This window comes from Mustela lutreola, chromosome 6 (genome assembly GCF_030435805.1).
Source record: "Mustela lutreola isolate mMusLut2 chromosome 6, mMusLut2.pri, whole genome shotgun sequence".
NCBI lineage: Eukaryota > Metazoa > Chordata > Mammalia > Carnivora > Mustelidae > Mustela > Mustela lutreola.
Window position 1 is genome coordinate 73814587 of NC_081295.1, and position 20674 is coordinate 73835260.

At 36.8% G+C, this 20674-nt stretch overlaps 1 protein-coding gene across 5 annotated transcripts in view; it reads left to right on the forward strand.

The window, feature by feature from the left end:
• The window catches only part of ECHDC1 (ethylmalonyl-CoA decarboxylase 1), a 66563-nt gene that overhangs the window by 5334 nt on the left and 40555 nt on the right, over positions 1-20674 (forward strand). For 3 of the 5 annotated variants that reach the window (XM_059177611.1, XM_059177613.1, XM_059177612.1), the window contains exon 2: positions 17805-18026. In XM_059177611.1, the coding sequence (XP_059033594.1) occupies positions 17805-18026 (222 nt within the window). The remainder of the gene's footprint in view (positions 1-17804; positions 18027-20674) is intronic. The other 2 variants (XM_059177614.1, XM_059177615.1) reach the window with 1 other exon arrangement.

Genomic DNA, 20674 nt, shown 5'->3' on the forward strand with positions numbered 1-20674 from the left:
TAGATGAGCAGTAACATAATCTTCTGAAGAAATGACACTCTGAAAATATGTAAGATGAGAGTATTTAAGGGTGGCTCCCTCTGCCAATATTTTGACCATAAGGCACTACAAAGAAAAGCAAGCCTGAGTTTATGTTTTCTTTCGGTTACTGTCCAGGAGACCTGGAATATTGCCTGATTTTTGTTGTGGTTCTCCTTAGAATTTTAAACTTTGGAAAGAATGAAGGAAATAAAATACCATAACTTTTTGCAGGTGATTTAATGTCATTGGATCCTTTTTTGCCTATAGAAAATCCTTAGATTTCTTTTTCTTAGATTTTATTTGAGAGAGAGAGAGAGAGTATGAGCAGGGGAAGAGCAGATGAAGAGGGAGAAGCAAACTCCCCACTGAGCAGGGAGCCCGGTGTGGGACTTGATCCCAGAACTCTGGGATCATGACCTGACTCGAAGATAGATGTTTAACCAGCTGAGCCACCTAGGTGCTCTGGAAAATGCTTAGATTTCATGATGAAAGTTTACTGGTGAAGGAAAAAAAAATCCTTTTATGATGTCAAGACTATATTTTAAGTATGTTGTAAATCTCTAACAGAGCTTACTAAAAGGAGGAACTTTATTCTGATTTTGATTAGATGAAGTATATTTGCTTTTTGTGTGCATCTTTTTGTTTCCTCGATAAAACTAAAAAAAAAAAATTTAAGTTAGGTAAGCTTAGGGTAAGTTAGGGTAAGGTTACTTTTTTTTCTCCTTGAAACAGTTAGCAACTAGTCACTAGTCAGAACTCAATAAATACCATTTAATTGTTACCAATTATATCTTACCAAATGCTTTTATCATATGTATGTATGTTTATGCACTAAGATCCCAGTCTGTGAATTTGTTGGCCATCAAAACCTATATACATAGGTGTCATTTCCATGCAAAGGAACTATTCAACCTTTTATTTTTATTTTTATTTTTATTTTTTTTAAAGTAGGCTCCATGCCCATTGTGGGGCTTGAACTTGTGACCCTGAGATTGAGAGTCACATGCTCTACCAATTGGGCCAGGCAGGCACCTCTCAAGTCCTTTTTTATTTCTTAGAAAGGAATTATTGCCTATTTTAAATAATTTGATGAAGACTACTATCCTGTTTTAAAATATCTTAATTGCTAATATTGTCAAAATTTGTCCTTAGAGTAGCAAAGAAGGTGTCACAACTCCTTTTTTTTAAAACAGTCTTGAGATTTTTAAATTTTTTTTTACACATCATGCCATGAATTCATAAGGAATAGGTTCCAACAGCTCAGGCTCCTGTCCATTGGTTCTTACAAAATGTGCTTTTCTGGGTAGAGCGGGCTGATGGTTCAGTTGAACTCAAATGCCTTTCTCTTTGGCTTCCTTCTTTTTCTGATCATTTTCCTTCACATTCTTCAGGAAGCTGTTTGGCTCTTTGAATGCTTGATGTGCTCAATACATGAATTCTCTTAGAAAGAATCTTGCTCTTGGGCGCATGGTTAAAGCCTCTGCCTTCGACTCGGGTCATGATCCCACGTCCTGGGATCGAATCCCCATTGGGCCCTCTCTGCTCAGTGGGGAGCCTGCTTCTCCATCTCTCTCTGCCTGCCTCTCTGCCTGCCTGCCTTCTTGTAATCTCTGTCTATCAAATAAATAAATTAAAAAAAAATCTTTAAAAAAAATTTAGAAAAAAAAGTATCTTGCTCTTGTTTGTTTACAGCAGTGCCAAGGGCATGCTAGATAACATTGTAGACTCTTCCAGTTTTGCTATGGTAACATCTGTGGGGGCTTTCCTGTTTGAACAGTGCCCATCCCCTTGATGGTTACCATATCACCTTTCTTAAAGATTTGCATGTATGTGGCCAAAGGCAACTCCAGGTTTTCTAAAAGCCTAGGGAATGGACTGTGGCTGTCTTTTCCTCTTTTCCTTTGTGTTGATCTTTTGGCAAATTACTGAAAGATGGCTGTTCCCATTACAACTCATTTTGAATGGTATGTTTTAGGTATATTTCACTATTTTTCCAATGGACATTGACTCCTGAACTTGGGTCTAAGAGTAATGAAAGGGGAGTGAAAAAAACCAGTGGTTGGTTTGCCTGGTGGTGGAGCATAATGTTCAAAAAAGAATTCTTGAGCTGTGTATGGTGCAACTTAGTTTAAGTAGCACTGACTGGGGACCCTTGCGCAGAAAGAGCTACTACACTTTTACTCTATGAAGTTGGTGGTTACATGCTTAGTGCTCAAGGAGGAGGAGACATGTGGGGCAGGTGTGTTAGATCATAAATGTCTTCTTTGAATTTCTGCTTGTAGTCATAAAACTACTGTGGCAAGATTTCTCTCGTGCTTATCATTAAATTCAATATTAACTATCAGTGAGAGATCTGGGCAGTCTTGAGACACCCTAAGAATGTCGCTACCAAAAAAAAAAAAAAAAAAAAAGAATGTAGCTATCAGTGCAGATTTGATCCTTATCACAACTATGAAGGCTATAGGTTAACTTTCTAGGCTAAAGAACATTTTTCTGCTTCTATCCCTCCTCTGTTGGAGATGAGAAATTATTCACATGGCTGGAGCTTATGAACATGAATACATCTTGTCGTGAAGATCCTGGTTTTGTTAAATTTTTTTCAAGCCCCAATCCTTGTCATTCTCAATAAATCCTGAGATTTTTAGCATAGGCTTCTTTTGCCAGCTCAAGAGATCTTGAGGCAACTTGATATTTACATATGGGTGATAATCTAGGAAGCCTCCAAATCCTTGTGTTTTTTCATAACCACTTCATACTTAGTAATAACATTTTATTTTTGAAGTTTTCCTACCCAGTCCCACTTCCTATAGACCTAAATTTTCTACCTTTATTACTTTATTTCCTCTTCAGTTTCATGCTCAAGTCCTGAGAAGCCACCTTATTTTAAATTTTTTCAATCTCTTTGAAAATGTGTACATAGATTTATACTTCTGTGGGTGTACATTTGATGTATACAATTCACTTATTAAAAATAAATGAAAATATCTTGAAATTAATTGAAATATTTAACATTGCAGTTCTATGTACTTGAGATCAAGAATACTTTCAACAAAAGGATTTGTTCTTGTCCAGGACAGTTTTGCTTTCAGTTAAAGATTATTAGTTCATTTGACCAGAATAGCTCATTTTTAGTGATGCTAGATAACTAATGACCATAATTATAGAGGTACTTCCTTTCCATAGACAGAGCTTTTACTCTCCTTTGGAAAAGCAGGCACCTATGCTTTTGAATCAGGCTTAAGTTTTGAGAACTGGGGCTATGAAAAGGAAAGAAATAAGGTAGATATAGGCAATAACATGCAGTAATATTTGCAGGAAAATGATTTATTTCAAATGAATGATTGTTTACAGCAATGCCAATAGCATGTAGTAGTAATTGTCAACGTTTAGAGATTGCCTCATTTTCTTCAGTTTTACGGTATCATGTAATTTTCCTATCTGTCCAATAATTTTATGTAGTACCAATCAAGTACCTTTTATTACACTAATACAGGGGGTGGGAACATCTATAATATAAATTTATTCTGCATTTGTTCTGCATCATTACGTATTTCTTTGTTATAATTGGATTCTTTTGTTCATTTTGAAATTTATTTCAGATGGGGCGCCTGGGTGGCTGAGTGGGTTAAGCCGCTGCCTTCGGCTCAGGTCATGGTCCCAGGGTCCTGGGATCGAGCCCCGCGTCGGGCTCTCTGCTCAGTGGGGAGCCTGCTTCCCCCCTCTCTTTCTGCCTGCCTCTCTGTCAACTTGTGATCTCTCTCTCTGTCAAATAAATAAAAAAAATCTTAAAAAAAAAAAAAAGAAATTTATTTCAGAAATCTTGCAATATCTCCTAAGTTAACCGAAGATTTCCTGTAATAATACAGGATTATGTTTGATAAGCATTCCCTTTAGGTTTCAATATCTTCAAGAGGCTTTACATGTGTTAAAACTAATTCATACCATAGAATCTGTCATCTTAATTGTATCATTTTCTAATCTGATAGGACTAGTGGTGGGATGGGAGAGTGGTATAGAAGTAAGCATATTATATGAGTTTTGGAAAAGGAGTTTAAAATTGGCCTCAGGTGAAGGTATTAAACGTCATTTTAAGTACTTAGATATTTTATTTTGCAACTTGTAACTTTTGACTACTTTGGTTGCTTACTGGGTACTGTTTCGTCACTTTGACTCAGACCAGTATTACTTATAGTCCATAAGTGGGCCCCTTGTGCTTTTATTATTCTTTACTGATAGGTTAATGTTAATAACTATAGCCACAGACAAATAGTCACTTTTTGGGCAGGGGAGGAAAGGAGCATGGACATGTCTGGGTTTTTTTGAGAGGGAGAGAGAGAGAGAGGAAGAGAGAGGAAGAGGAAGGGAGTGAGGGAAGTTGGCAGAGGGATAGAATCTTTTAAGAGGACTCCCTGCTCCCAACCCGGGACTCAATCCCACAACCCAAGAGGTCATGAGATCATGTGATTATGAAATCATGACCTGAGCCGAAACCAAAAGTGGGATGCTTACCTGACTGAACCACCCAGATGCCCTGGACATGTTCTGTTCTAAATAAACACTTGTCTGCTTATTTCCATGCATGTGAGCACTTCGCATCCTTTCCACTTAGCCTGCATATTTTCTTTTAAATTTCTAGTCATTTTTATTCCAGAATGCAGAGACAATGCCTAGATCTACTATAGCCTAAACTACAATAAGTAGAGCCTCTTTCCCTGGTCCTCTTTTCCTATAAGTTTTAGGAATGAATTGATAAAAATCTAAAAGAATTTGATTCTGGTTAGGATCCTTGAAATCTTAACCCTGTTAGGAATAACCCCAGGAGTTGTTAGAAATAATTTTGAAAGCTTTTGCATGGACAGATGAATGTTCAAGTTGAATATAAATGACAGAGATTCTAAGAAAAATTTTACTAAGTTCCAGAGTGCTAACTTCCACTTCTAGGTCAAGTAACTTCTGGGTTCAAAGAACTTGTTATAGTTAAGGTGCTCTTTTTTTTCCTTTTTTCTTTTTTTTTTTTTTTTTTTGTGAGATTTTATTTATTTATTTGAGAGAGAGAGAGAGCATGAGAGGAAAGAGGTCAGGGGGAGAAGCAGACTCCCCGCCGAGCAGGGAGCCCAATGGGGGACTCGATCACAGGACTCCAGGATCATGACCCGAGCCGAAGGCAGTCACTCAACCAACTGAGCCACCCAGGAGCCCCAGTTGAGGTGCTCTTAATATCTTTTAGGAAGTGCCTGAAAGGGCTTCTTACTTAGATTGCCAGTGGTCTAAGATCTCAGCTTTTGTGTTTAGACATTTGAAAGTTATCCTGTAAATTTTCTTTAAAATACTGAGGGGAAGCAGAAGAAGGGTTGTATGTGTTGTATGTGAGATGGCAGTTAGATGAAACAAGTTTTCAAAAATGTTGATGATTTTCAAGCTATGAGATAAAAATTCTCTATACTTCCCTCTACTTTTGTGAATGTTGGAAAATTTTATTCTTTCTACTTTTGTGAATGTTAGAGAATTTCAGAAATGAAAAGTTGTTGTTGTTTTTAAGAAGGAGTTGGGGGCCCCTGACTGGCTCAGTCGGTTAAGTGCCTGACTCGATTTCAGCTCAGGTCATGATCTTAGACTCTTGGGAATGAGCCCTGTGTCAGGCTCCATGCTCAGTGCAGAGTCTGATTAAGATTTTTCTCTCTCCCTCTCCCTTTGCCCCTCTCCCACCACTCAGGCTCTCTCTATCTTGCAAATAAATAAATGAATAAAATCTTTTAAAAAATTAAAAAAATAAAAAGAAAGAGCTGAAGGCAATATGAATAAGTGTTAACATTTACTAAAAATGAGGAATGGGTATTCGTTATATTTTTTTTCCTATTTTTTAAAAATCTTGGAACATTTCAGAATTAAACTTAAAAAAATTGCCTTGGATGCTGGAACACTGAAAAGAAATAAAATAAAATAAAATGGAAAAAAATTGCCTCTCCATCCATGAGTATTAAAATATGAGGCTGTTTTCTGACAAATTAAGCTCATAAAATGTAGAATAAATGTCAATTTGTTAGCCTTGATGTATACTAGTGAGTACCCTTCCAGTAGGAAGAAAGAGGATTAACTGTTAAGACCATAAGGAGTTTGTTAGTAAGAATAAAGTTGTGGCAGTTGAAAGTCACAGCACTTATGGCACCTTTTTTATTGGAGGAATAGCATTAAGGTCTTATTCTTGGATATTGTTTTCAAAGACAACAAGCATCTAACTCACTACCATTCTTCTTTGTTAAACCCTCTCCTATGTATCACAGCACATTAGGTCATACTGTGTCTAATATGAATTATATTTTATTTACTTTTTTTTTAGATGAGTTTAAGGAACATCTTGGTCTCCTCCATATTGTATTCAAAGTCATCTTAATGAGGAAATTTTGAAATACTGTTCTTAAGTTCTTAAAGTATATCTGTTTAGGGGATTGCGTTCCATTGTGTAATACTTTTAGATACTTTCACAGTTACAAGTATTCTGCTGAGTCACTTTAACAAGAATGTCCCTTTGAAGGTGAAACAATTTAAAATAGAAGGGATATCATATTGTAATCTTTAGATGACCTGTTCTCCACCTGCTTCTGATATCATTTTATAACTCACATATTAGAGATCTTTCTAAAGGTATAAAAACAAACTTGTGACATCCCATTTGGCAACCTGATGATTTATTTTCTTCATTAAGCATTTAAATACCTTGTTTGTGTTGAGCACTATACTCGGTCCTAGTGACAAAGGGTATGTACTTCAGAGAACTGCTCTTAGGAAGCTTCCTGTCTGGTGAGAAAGACAAATGAAAAATAAAATTAAAATGATGTGTAAAATGTGCTAAAATGTAATCATATAATGCATTGAGATAGAATAAATAAAAGGAATAATTATCTCTGCTTAGGAAATTACTTATAAGAGCAAATTTAGGAATTTAGGTTTTAAAGATGATTAGGGACTTACCAGGTCAGTGAGGAAGGAAAGGCATTATATGGGGATGTAATAATATAGAATAGCAAGGTAAATTTGTGAAATTCTAGTCGTTTGGTGTCCACACAGACTATGTGTAGAGATGTTAGGAGAGACTTAAGTTACCAATAAGGGCCCAATCAAAGTGAGCTTTGGACTTGATCCTTTTGTTATTAGAAAGCTACTGAAAAACCCTATGTTTGGAATAATTTGACTAGATTACAGAGATAGCTCTCATTTTAAGGAGTAGTGTGAAACTAATTGGTGACATATATGTTATATAATGAGGTTTGAACTATGTTGATAGTAGAAGGAATAAAGGACGGGAAAGATAAGGAAAAAGACATTTTACAGGTAGGTTGCATATGAGAAATGAAGGAGGGGAAGGAGACATGTTTTTCTGTGGCCTGCAGGTTCGTGATATTACAGATATTTAAGGGAACAAATAAAGAAGGAGCAACAGGTTTTAGGAGAAGTATGACTTCAGGTTTAGATGATGATTTTTGAGAAGGTTGTGTACATCTAGAGGTGAGGAATAAGGAGATTTCTGTTTGAGTTAGGAGTACGCAGGTATAAGGTTTCTACTGGAGATGGTAATGTGGGATTTGTTTTTTTATGTGTTTTAATAAATGCTACAGACTAAAGAATTCCAACAAATCAATCATAAAAAGGCAAATAATAGAAAAAATGGGCAAAAAGCTTTAATAGATACTTTAGAAAATATATACAAGTAACCAGTAAGCATATGAAAATGGAGCTTGACTTCATTAGACATCATAGAAAAGCAAAGTGAAACCACAATGACATACTTCTCTTTAGAATGCCTAAAATGAAAAAAAAAAAAAAAAAAAGAAAGAAAAAAATGTTAGCAGGTGATGGTAAGATTGTGAAACTATTAGAACATTCACTAGCTGTGGAAATACTGGTATATATTGGTACAGCCATTTTGGAAAACTCTTTGGTATCTTTTCAAGTTGAACAATTGAACAGATTCAGTAATGGAAATCCAGCTGTGGGTGTGTGTGTGTATGTGTGTATGTGTGTGTGTGTGAGAGAGAGAGAGAGAGGGAAAGAGAGAGAGAGAAAGGAAGAGAGGAAAGGGGAGAGAGACAGGTGAATATTGATATGTAGAGTTTGCTGATACTCCCACCATGCTCAGTTTCAAGCCCCCAATGGTTTAAAAAACCAACTTGCAAAATTCTTCAGTGTTTAACAATCAATATGTCAGCTGCAGCCAGACAAAATAATTCCACTTTTAGATATAGCCAACAGAAGTATATCTATCTATTACAATAGATAAATTGTGGTATATTCATATAATAAAACACAACAATGGGAGGAATAGAATATTTAGACTGTAATTACACTTAATAACCATAATGGATATAACAAACACAGTTGAAACCAGGCACAGAAGAATATATACTATTCAATTTGTATAAAATTCAAAACAAAAAACTAATCTAGGGTATAGAAGTTAGGGTAATTATTATCCTTATAAGGAGTTGTGACAGAGAGAAGACACAACAGACCTTTGAGCTTTGTATCGTTTTGTTTAGCTTTTACGTTCTGTTCCTTGATCTGGGTGTTACTGACTTGAGTGTATTTACCTTGTGAAATTCATTGAGCTATTAACTTATGATTTGTATACTGTTTTGAAAGTATGTTTTATGTCAACAAAAATGCTTACAGAGGGCAAAAATCCTTATGGGCAGAGATGAGATTATCTGGATGTATATATACAGTGAGAAGAGAACAGTGACAAAATGCTGGGGAATGCAAGAAACCATGCACATGTTCCTATTTCTTTCCCCATATTCCTCAGGTTTCCTATGAAAGTATTGCAGAAGGCAAGAATAATGCTGAGAATAAAATCTCTATTAGAGAGTAGGATTGCTTCTGTAGCATTCCTGCATAGAGACTGTTTCCAAGGGACTGTTTCCATTGGACTGAATTTATTCTTTGATTTTGCAAAAGTTAAAGAGTTGGAGGAAGAAGAGCTTCTATCATGAGAAAGACTTTCCAGGAGGCAGGAGATGGTGCTAAACACAGAATAGCAACATTTTTGTAAAGGTTCCCAGTGTATTGGATCCCAGTAATGTACTGTAACTACATCATCATCTCTCAGTGATAGACTGAAATGGTATACTTTGTGAATTATTTGGTTTGGGAAGGAGGGGAAAGGGAAAGATTTCCATACCCACCTTCTCCTCAGAGTGCTTTTAAGAAGTGGGGAAATAGGAGAGGAGTCAAGATGGCAAGGAGTAGCAGGCTGAGAGGGCATCAGGATGCAGGAGTTCAGTTAGATAGTTATCAAACCGTTCCGAACACCTACAAATCCAACAAGAGATTGAAGAGAAGATTCTAGATTGAAGCAGCAATTCTAGAATCAGAAAATCGACCACTTTCTGAAAGGTAGGACTTGCAGAGGAGTGAATGCGAAGTGATGGGAAGATAGACCTTGGGGGGAGAGGCCAGCTTCCGGCAAGCAGCAGAGCAGCAGAGCACAAAATCAGAACTTTTAAAAGTCTGCTCCACTGAGGGACATCACTCCAGAGGCTAAGCGGGGGTGGAGCTCTTGCGACAACAGCCTAGTCTCAGGCCCCATGGGGTCACAGAAGGATCAGGGGTGCCTTGAGTGTAGCAAAGCTCACACGTATTAGAGCGAGGAAGCCTGCTACAGAGACAGAGCTGAAGATTGAGCTCTCAGCTTGGGACAGCTTGGGATTACCTTAAACTGTGACCCATGGCACAGTCGGCCACTGCTTTTTGAGCAGTGACCCCACAAGTGGCAGATCCGGGGAGACTCATCTTCCTTCTCTGGAGGCAGGAATCTGCTGGGTTTGAAGACTCCAAATGGGACTGTGTGCCTAGACAGAAATGCTCAGGCACAGGCCGGGTGAGCTCAAAGCGTGGCTGGAGACCAGGGAGATGAGAGTGATTGAAGGTTTTTCTCCAAGGGTGCACTGAGGAGTGGGGCCCCCAGCTCTCGGCTTCTCTGGGCCGGAGATTGGGAGGCCACCATTTTCATTCCCATCCTCCAGAGCTCTATGGAAAGTGTTCAGGGAACAAAATCTCCCAAGAGCAAACCTGAGCAGATTACTTAGCCCAACCCCTGGCAAGAGCAGTGCAATTCTGCCTCTGGCAAAGACACTTGAGAAGCACTATGACAGGCACCTCCCCCAGAAGATCAGCAAGAACATTCACCCAAGATAAAACTTACTGATCAAGGAGAACAGTGGAATTTCAGAGGAGGGGAAAGCAAAGCACGGAATTCATGGCTTTCTCCCCATGATTCTTTAGTTTTGCAAAGTTAGTTAATTGTTTTTATTTTATTTTTTTCTTATTCTAATTTTTAAACTTTTACTTTTTCCTCTTTTAATGTTTTTTTTATTATTAATTACTTTTATTTTGATAATCACACATAAATCACAGATAAATTAAATAATTACAAGCAAAAACCATAGGTGTCTTTCTTAAAATGGAAAATTTAAAGAAATGATAATAATCATATCATAAGAGTATCATGAAAATTAAAAAACTATATTTCTTTGAAAATCTTTTTTTTTTTTTTGGTTTTTTTTTTAATATAATTTTTTATTTTTTATAAACATATATTTTTATCCCCAGGGGTACAGGTCTGTGAATCACCAGGTTTACACACTTCACAGCACTCACCAAAACACATACCCTCCCCAATGTCCATAATACCACCCCTTTCTCCCAAACCCCCTCCCCCCAGCAACCCTCAGTTTGTTTTGTGAGATTAAGAGTCACTTATGGTTTGTCTCCCTCCCAATCCCATCTTCTTTCATTTATTCTTCTCGTACCCACTTAAGCCCCCATGTTGCATCACCACTTCCTCATATCAGGGAGATCATATGATAGTTGTCTTTCTCCGCTTGACTTATTTCGCTAAGCATGATACGCTCTAGTTCCATCCATGTTGTCGCAAATGGCAAGATTTCATTTCTTTTGATGGCTGCATAGTATTCCATTGTGTATATATACCACATCTTCTTGATCCATTCATCTGTTGATGGACATCTAGGTTCTTTCCATAGTTTGGCTATTGTGGACATTGCTGCTATAAACATTCGAGTACACGTGCCCCTTTGGATCACTACGTTTGTATCTTTAGGGTAAATACCCAATAGTGCAATTGCTGGGTCATAGGGCAGTTCTATTTTCAACATTTTGAGGAATCTCCATGCTGTTTTCCAGAGAGGTTGCACCAGCTTGCATTCCCACCAACAGTGTAGGAGGGTTCCCCTTTCTCCGCATCCTCGCCAGCATCTGTCATTTCCTGACTTGTTGATTTTAGCCATTCTGACTGGTGTGAGGTGATATCGCATTGTGGTTTTGATTTGTATTTCCCTGATGCCGAGTGATATGGAGCACTTTTTCATGTGTCTGTTGGCCATCTGGATGTCTTCTTTGCAGAAATGTCTGTTCATGTCCTCTGCCCATTTCTTGATTGGATTATTTGTTCTTTGGGTGTTGAGTTTGCTAAGTTCTTTATAGATTCTGGACACTAGTCCTTTATCTGATATGTCGTTTGCAAATATCTTCTCCCATTCTGTCAGTTGTCTTTTGATTTTGTTAACTGTGTCCTTTGCTGTGCAAAAGCTTTTGATCTTGATGAAATCCCAATAGTTCATTTTTGCCCTTGCTTCCCTTGCCTTTTGCGTTGTTCCTAGGAAGATGTTGCTGCGGCAGAGGTTGAAGAGGTTGCTGCCTGTGTTCTCCTCAAGGATTTTAATGGATTCCTTTCGCACATTGAGGTCCTTCATCCATTTTGAGTCTATTTTCGTGTGTGGTGTAAGGAAATGGTCCAATTTCATTTTTCTGCATGTGGCTGTCCAATTTTCCCAGCACCATTTATTGAAGAGGCTGTCTTTTTTCCATTGGACATTCTTTCCTGCTTTGTCGAAGATTAGTTGACCATAGAGTTGGGAGTCTATTTCTGGGCTCTCTATTCTGTTCCATTGATCTATGGGTCTGTTTTTGTGCCAGTACCATGCTGTCTTGATGATGACAGCTTTGTAATAGAGCTTGAAGTCCGGAATAGTGTTTTTTAACTAGTTTATCTTAACAATACCTTTCTTATTAAAAAAAATCTTTTTGAACCTTCATTATTCCAGTCATATTTTATCCTTCATTGTATCTAACTTTATTTTTTGTATACATATAGGGTTTTTTTCTTCTAAACAATTTTGGGATACCACTTCTTCTAATAGATCAATATACCCAAAATTTAGCACAGGGCTTTAGTCTCCAGCCTGAGCAAATTCTCTCCACTTTCTTTTTCCAACCAATGTCTCAACTCTTTTTTAGAATTTTTAAAAAAATTTTCATCTTTACAGTCCTATTTCATTCCTTCATTGTGTTTACCTGTGTGTGTGTGTGTGTGTGTGTGTGTGTGTGTTTCTTTCATTAAAATTTTGGGAGGTAGTTTCTTCTAAGAGACCAAAATATACCCAAAATCAAGTAGGTAGTTCTGTTCTATTCAGCAGTCTTAAATATATGGTTTTTTTTTTTAATTAAAAAAAATTTTTTGAACTTCTTTTTACCCCCTTTCTTCTCTCCCCATGATTTGGGGTCTCTATTGATTTGATTAATGCACATTTTTCAGGGGTCTTTGCCACCCTTTTAGTATTTTATTCTCTTGTTCACATATTCTTATCTGGATAAAATGACAAGGTGGAAAAATTCAACTTAAAAAAAAAAAAAAAGAACAAGAGGCAGTACCAAAAGCTAGGGACCTAATCAGTATGGACATTAGTAATATGTCAGATCTAGAGTTCAGAATGATGATTCTCAAGGTGCTAGCTAGGCTTGAAAAAGGCATGGAAGATAATAGAGAAACCGTGTCTGTTGAAATAAAAGCCCTTTCTGGAGAAATAAAAGAACTAAAATCTAACCAAGGTGAAATAAAAAAAGCTGTTAATGAGGTCCAATAAAAAATGGAGGCTCTTACTACTAGGATAAATCAGGCAGAAGAGAGAATTAGTGATATAGAAGACCAATGGCGGAGAATAAAGAAGCTGAGCAAAAGAGAGACAAACAACTACTGGACCACAAGGGGAGAATTTGAGAGATAAATGATACCATAAGACAAAAAAATATTAGAATAATTAGGATTCCAGAAGAAGAAGTAAGAGAGAGGGGGGCAGAAGGTATATTGGAGTTAATTATTGTAAAGAATTTCTCTAATTCGGCAAAGGGAACAAGCATCAAAGTCCAGGAGGTGCAGAGAACCCCCCCCCTCAAAATCAATAAAAGTAGGTCCACACCCCATCAACTAATAGTAAAACTTACAAGTCTTAGTGACAAAGAGAAAACCCTGAAAGTAGCCCAGCACAAGAAGTCTGTGATATACAATGGTAAAAATATTAGATTTGCAGCGGACTTATCCACAGAGACCTGGCAGGCCAGAAAGAATTGGCATGATATATTCAGAGCACTAAGTGAGAAAAACATACAGCCAAGAATACTATATCCAGCTAGGCTATTATTGGAAATAGAAGGAGAGATAAAAAGCTTCTAGGACAAACAAATACTGAAAGAATTTGTAAACACAAACCAGCTCTACAGGAAATTTTGAAAGAGGTGCTCGAAACAAAGAGACTAAAAGTAGTAGATCGGAAAGGAACAGAGACAACATCCAGTAACAGTCACCTTACGGGCAATACAATGGCACTAAATTCATATCTCTCAGTAGTTCCCCTGAATGTAAATGGGCTAAATGCCCCAATCAAAAGACACAGGGTATCAGAATGGATAAAAATCCAAAACCCATCAATATGCTGTCTACAAGAAACTCATTTTAGACCCAAAGAAACCTCTAGATTTAAAGTGAGAGGGTGGAAAACAATTTACCATGTTAATGGACATCAAAAGAAAGCTGGGGTGGCAATCCTTATTTCAGGTCATTTAGATTTTAAGCCCAAGACTATAATAAGAGATGAAGAAGGACACTATATCATACTCAAAGGGTCTGTCCAACAAGAAGATCTAACAATTTTATATATCTATGCCCTAACATGGGAGCAGCCAACTATATAAACCAGTGAATAGCAAAATCAAACAAACACTTCAACAATAATACAATAATAGGGGACTTTACAGTCCCCTTCCTGAAATGGACAGATCATCCAAACAAAGGATCAACAAGGAAATAAAGTCCTTAAATGACACACTGGACCATATGGACATCACAGATATATTCAGAACATTCCATCCCAAAGCAACAGAATACACATTCTTCTCTAGTGCACATGGAACATTCTTCAGAATAGATCACATCCTGGGTCACAAATCAGGTCTCAACCAGTACCAAAAGATTGGGATCATTCCCTGCATATTTTCAAACCACAATTCTCTGAAGCTAGAATTTCCTCACAAGAGGAAATTTGGAAAGAACCCAAATACATGGGGGCTAAAGAGCATTCTGCTAAAGAATGAATGGGTCAACAAGGAAATGAAAGAAGAATTGAAAAAATTCATGGAAACAAATGATAGTGAAAACACAATGGTTCAAAATCTGTGGGACACAGCAAAGGCAGTCCTGAGAGGAAAAGGTTTAGCAATGCAAGCCTTTCTAAAGAAACAAGAAAGGTCTCAGATACACAACCTTACCCTACACCTAAAGGAGCTGGAGAAAGAACAGCAAGGAAAGCCTAAACTCAGCAGAAGAAGAGAAATAATGAAGATCAGAGCAGAAATCAATGAAATAGAAACCCCCAAAAAACCCAATAGAACAAATCAATGAAACTAGGAGATGGTTCTTTGAAAGAATTAATAAGCCCTTGGCCAGATTTATCAAAAAGTAAAGAGAAAGGACCCAAATAAATAAAATCATGAATGAAAGAGGAGAGATTACAACCAACTCCAAAGAAATACAATTACAGGAACATATTATGAGGAACTATACACCAGCAAATTTGACAATCTGGAAGAAATGGATGCATTCCTAGAAACATATAAACTACCACAACTGAACCAGGATGGAATAGAAACCCTGGAGAGACCCATAACCAGGAAGGAGATTGAAGCAGTCATCAAAAATCTCCCAACAAACATGAGCCCAGTGCCAGATGGCTTACCAGGGAAATTCTACCAAGCATTTAAAGAAGAATTAATTCCTATTCTTCTGAAACTGTTCCAAAAAATAGAAATGGAAGGAAAACTTCCAAACTCATTTTATGAGGCCAGCATTACCTTGATCCCCAAACTGGACAAAGACCCCATCAAAAAAGAGAATTACAGACCAGTATCCTTGATGAACATAGTTGCGAAAATTCTCACCAAAATACTAGCCAATAGGATCCAACAGTACATTAAAAGGATTATTCATCACGACCAAGTGGGATTTATTCCAGGGCTGCAAGGTTGGTTCAACATCCTGCAAATCAATCAATGTGATACAATACATTAATAAGAGAAAGAACAAGAACTATATGATACTCTCAATAGATGCTGAAAAACCATTTGACAAAGTACAGCATCTTTCTTGATCAAAACTCTGCAAAGTGTAGGGATAGAAGGTACATACCTCAATATCATCAAAGCCATCTACGAAAAACCCACCGCAAATATCATTCTCAATGGAGAAAACTGAGAGCTTTTCTGCTAAGGTCAAGAACACGGCAAGGATGTCCACTATCACCACTTCTATTCAGCATAGCACTAGAAGTCCTAGTCTCTGCAATGAGACAACAAAAAGAAATTAAAGGCATCCAAATCAGCAAAGAAGAAGTCAAACTATCACTCTTCGCATATGATATGATACTATATGTAGAAACCCCAAAGGACTCCCTCCAAGCTGCTAGAACTTGTACAGGAATTCAGTTAAGTGTCAGGATATAAAATCAATGCACAGAAATCAGTTGCATTTTTATACACCAACAAGAAGACAGAAGAAAGAGAAATTAAGGAGTTAATCCCATTTACAGTTGCACCCAAAACCATAAGATACCTAGGAATAAACCTAACTAAAGAGGCAAAGAATCTGTACTCAGAAAACTATAAAGTACTCATGAAAGAAATTGAGAAAGACACAAAGAAATGGAAAAATATTCCATGCTCATGGATTGGAAGAACAAATATTGTGAAAATGCCTATGCTACCTAAAGCAATCTACACATTTAATGCCATCCCTTTCAAAATGCCATCCATTTTTTTCAAAGAAATGGAACAAATAATCCTAAAATTTATATGGACCCAGAAAAGACCTCAAATAACTAGAGGAATGTTGAAAAAGAAAGCCAAAGTTGGTAGTATCACAATTCCAGACTTCAAGCTCTATTGCAAAGCTGTCATCATCGAGACAGTATGGTACTGGAGCAAAAAGAGATACATAGATCAATGGAACAGAATAGAGAGCCCAGAAATAGGTCCTCAACTCTATGGTCAACTGCTCTTTCACAAAGCAGGAAAGAATGTCCAATGGGAAATAGACTTGTCTCTTCAACAAATGGTGATGGGAAAATTGGACAGCCACATGCAGATTCAAAATGGATGGAAAGACCTCAATGTGAGACAGGAATTGATCAAAATCCTTGAGGAGAACACAGGCAGCAACCTCTTTGATCTCAGCTGCAACAACTTCTTCCTGGAAACATCACCGAAGTCAAGGGAATCAAGAGCAAAAATGAACTAGTGGGACTTCATTAAGATAAAAAAGATTCTGCACAGCAAAGGAAACAGTCAACAAAACCAAAAAAGACAAGTGACAGAATGGGAGAAGATATTCACAAATGACAAATCAGATAAAGGACTAGTATCCCAAATCTATAAAGAGCTTACCAAACTCAACACCCAAAGAACAAATAATCCAATCAAGAAATGAGCAGAAGAAATGAACAGACATTTCTGCAAAGAAGACATTTAAATGGCCAACAGACACATGAAAAAGTGCTCCACATCACTCAGCGTCAGGGAAATACAAATCAAAACTACAATGAGATACCACCTCATGCCAGTCAGAATGGCTAAAATTAACAAGTCAGGAAAGGACAGATGCTGGTGAGGATGCAGAGAAAGGGGAACCCTCCTTCACTGTTAGTGGGAATGCAAGTTGGTGTAGCCACTCTAGAAAACAGCATGGAGGTTCCTCAAAAAGTTGAAAATAGAACTATCCTATGACCCAGCAATTGTATTACTGGGTATTTACCCTAAAAATACAAATGTAGTGATCCGAAGGGGCACGTGCACCCCAATGTTTATATCAGCAATGTCCACAATAGCCAAACTATGGAAAGAACCTAAATGTCCATCAACAGATGAATGGATAAAGAAGATGTGTTACATATATACAATGGAATACTATGCAACCATCAAAAGAAATGAAGTCTTGCCATTTGTGACGACGTGGATGGAAATAGATGGTATTATGCTGAGTGAAGTAAGTCAATCACAGAACGACAATTATCATATGATCTCCCTGATATGAGGAATTTGAGAGGCAAATTGGTAGGTAGGGAAGGAAAAAACTAAACAAGATGGGATGGGGAGGGAGCAAAACCATAAGAAATCTTATTCCCAGAAGACAAATTGAGGGTTTCTGAAGGGGAGGAGGGTTAGAGAGGGTGGTTGGGTTATGGATGTTGGGGAAGGTATGTGCTCTGGTGAGTACTGTGAAGTGTGTAAACCTGGCAATTCACAGGCCTATACCCAGGGGTTAATAATACATTATATGTTAATAAAAAAATAAAAATTAAAAAAAATGTGGGGAAGTAGTCTCAGTTAAATATAATATTAGAAAACTGTTCACTTTGACTATTGCATATTTTTCTGTTTTCCAGAAATGGCTGGAAATCTTTTGAAGACATCATCTTTGACTGTAAGGAAAAAATTACTGCATCAGATGGGAGTATCACTTTATAATACATCTCATGGGTTCCATGAGGAAGAATTAAAAAAAAAACTTCAGCAGTTTCCTGGTGGATCCGTTGACCTTCAGAAGGAAGACAGTGGCATTGGCATTCTTACTCTGAATAATCCAAGTAAAATGAATGCCTTCTCAGGTATAGAGATTTTTCTTTTGCTAAAGAATGACACTAAATCTAAGCTGTTATCACATGATTTTTGTCTCTACTCTGGTGACAGAATTCTTCAAAGTTGTGATACTGTTACAATATGCATACTCACACTCAATACTCAAAACTGTCACTTGAACCAGGAACATTTTTTACTAATTGTATTTTAATTTTTTTAAAAAAATCCATTAATGTGGATGTTGATAGAAAGGAAACTTGCAAATTAATCTTGATTATTTTTTCCATTGACTTTTACTGACTAGGTAATGACTTCATTTGTTTATGTTTAGCTAATGTCCCTGGGAGACAAGGGGAAGGAGCTTTCAAAGATTTTTGAAAACAGAAGAGAGAAACCTTTAAATGAAAAAAGAAATTAGTTAAAATGTTTTTTCTGTGACTTGAAATAAGACTGTCATTTTAACCATGTAATTCCAATAATCAGTGAAAACACTGTCCTTGCCTATGTGTTGCCTCATTCCTGACGCTTAGATACTGGTAAATACCTTCTATTTGCTAGGTAGCATTCTTGGGCACGCATGAATTTCATATTTAAGGGACCCAAAAGTCCAGGACATGTGGTACTTTGTAAGTTAACACCAAAGTTCAAATTTGAATTACACTACTAAGTTATGACAGAGCTCATGAGTAACACTGCTGACTGTCTAGCACTCCTACTTTTTACAAGGTGATTTTGGCAGTTTCTGTTTGTCAGTGATGTACCTCATGGGTGGTTGATAATATTATGCAAGCGCTAATGAGTAACCTTGCTGACTCCCCAGTTAGGATGACTTTGACAATTTCTATTTTTCAGTTATGCACTCATAATCATGGGGGGTAAATTATATACTGTAGTATTTGAAATACTGGGCTTAAAAATGTCTCAATAAAAAATTTTCATACCTATAGGCAAAAGTCAATAGACTCTAAACTTTGTAAATGATCAGTGGTGGGTCTTTAAAACAAAAGATGACTTTTCTTCCTTTCAGCATAATTCAGAGATCTCTTTCTCTCTGTCTATTAGTGTTATGTAATAGAAGTATAATGCAAACACAGGGGCACCTGGGTGGCTCAGTGGGTTAAAGCCTCTGCCTTCGGCTCAGGTCATGATCTCAAGGTCCTGGGATTGAGCCCCACATCGGGCTCTCTGTTCAGCGGGGAGTCTGCTTTGCCCCCTCTCTCTCTGCCCGCCACTCTGCCTACTTGTGATCTCTGTCTGTCAAATAAATAAAATCTTAAAAAAAAAAGAGAAGTATAATGCGAACATAAATGTGATCCACATATGTAAAATAAATTTCTAGTAGCCATATTTTTAAAAAGTAAAATAAAAAAAGGAAACAGGAGAAATTAATTTTAATATACTTTAAGCCAGTATATTATAAAATATTTCTTTTGCTAAAGAATAACACTACATCTAAGCTGCTATAGAGAATAAAACACAATTTTAATATTAGCTTAGGGTAAGTAAAATTAGAAAGGTAAGACTGCTCTCAAAAATTAGACTAGAATAATAGTTTTAATTTACTGAGTAGCTATAAATAATTTATATTAGTAAGTAGCATTCAAATGTTACTAAATATTAATTTCATGGCTAATATTTAAACCAAATATGAACAGCGATGCTTTGATTTGGGTAATGGTGTTTGATTGAGTTAGCTGGGAGAAAATGAGTGAGCTGGCAACCCCACGGCCCTGGTTTGAAAATTACCTGGTTTGAAAATTACCCAACCAGGTACTCCATTAAGGTTCCTTCCAACTTTTATGCTTAGTTTACAAAGTTTAAAAAGATGAGTTAAAGATTAAGTACTGGTACAGATATCTCATACTCAAAACCAACATTACTTTTTTAGAAGCTTAACTATTAGGGATGATTGAAGAACCATATTTACTTATATAGATTTATTCTTAGCCTAAATGCGCGGTGGTTTTTGTTTTGTTTTGTTTGTTTGTTTGTTTGTTTTTGTAAAGAGCTACTAGACTGTATAAATCTTTGGAGAGCAAGAACTATATTTCTAAAACATCCAGGACATCCTTGGGTAGGGCTACTATTTTAATTAGGTCATAATTAGCCATTAGAAAGGATAGCTGCATTAGTTACTTGTGAATTGATAGCATTAACATTATTGTAGAACCACTTCATTATTGGCTACTTCAGGAAATGGCAAAAAGAATAATAGTTCTTGATATCATGGGATTTATATTCCAAAGTAGTGTACATAGTTTAATGGGGCTTATATAGTAAGTTTTGGAACCTTGTGGTACAGATTTATTTTCAGGTTTTAATCCTCTGTCATGATCTTTATATTGGCTTCTAAAGCATTTTCTTAAGCAGAGGAAAGAGTAAACTGAATCATTGATAGCATTATGAACTTTGTGAACTTGGAAGATCACCATGTATAAGAATTACAGTTCCTGCTATTTCCATTTTAAATGTGTCCATTATAAAGAAACTCCAGTAGAATTTTGGGATGATACTAAGGTAAAAATTTAATCTGTAAATCATAGAATTGGTAGTTGGTAGGTATCTTATTAGCGGCCTATAATGTACTTTTCATAGCATGCCTTGGGTTAGAGCGTAGTTTGTCAACTCTGGAACAAGATGATATGTACTGTCCCTTACCTAACATCCTTTTATAATA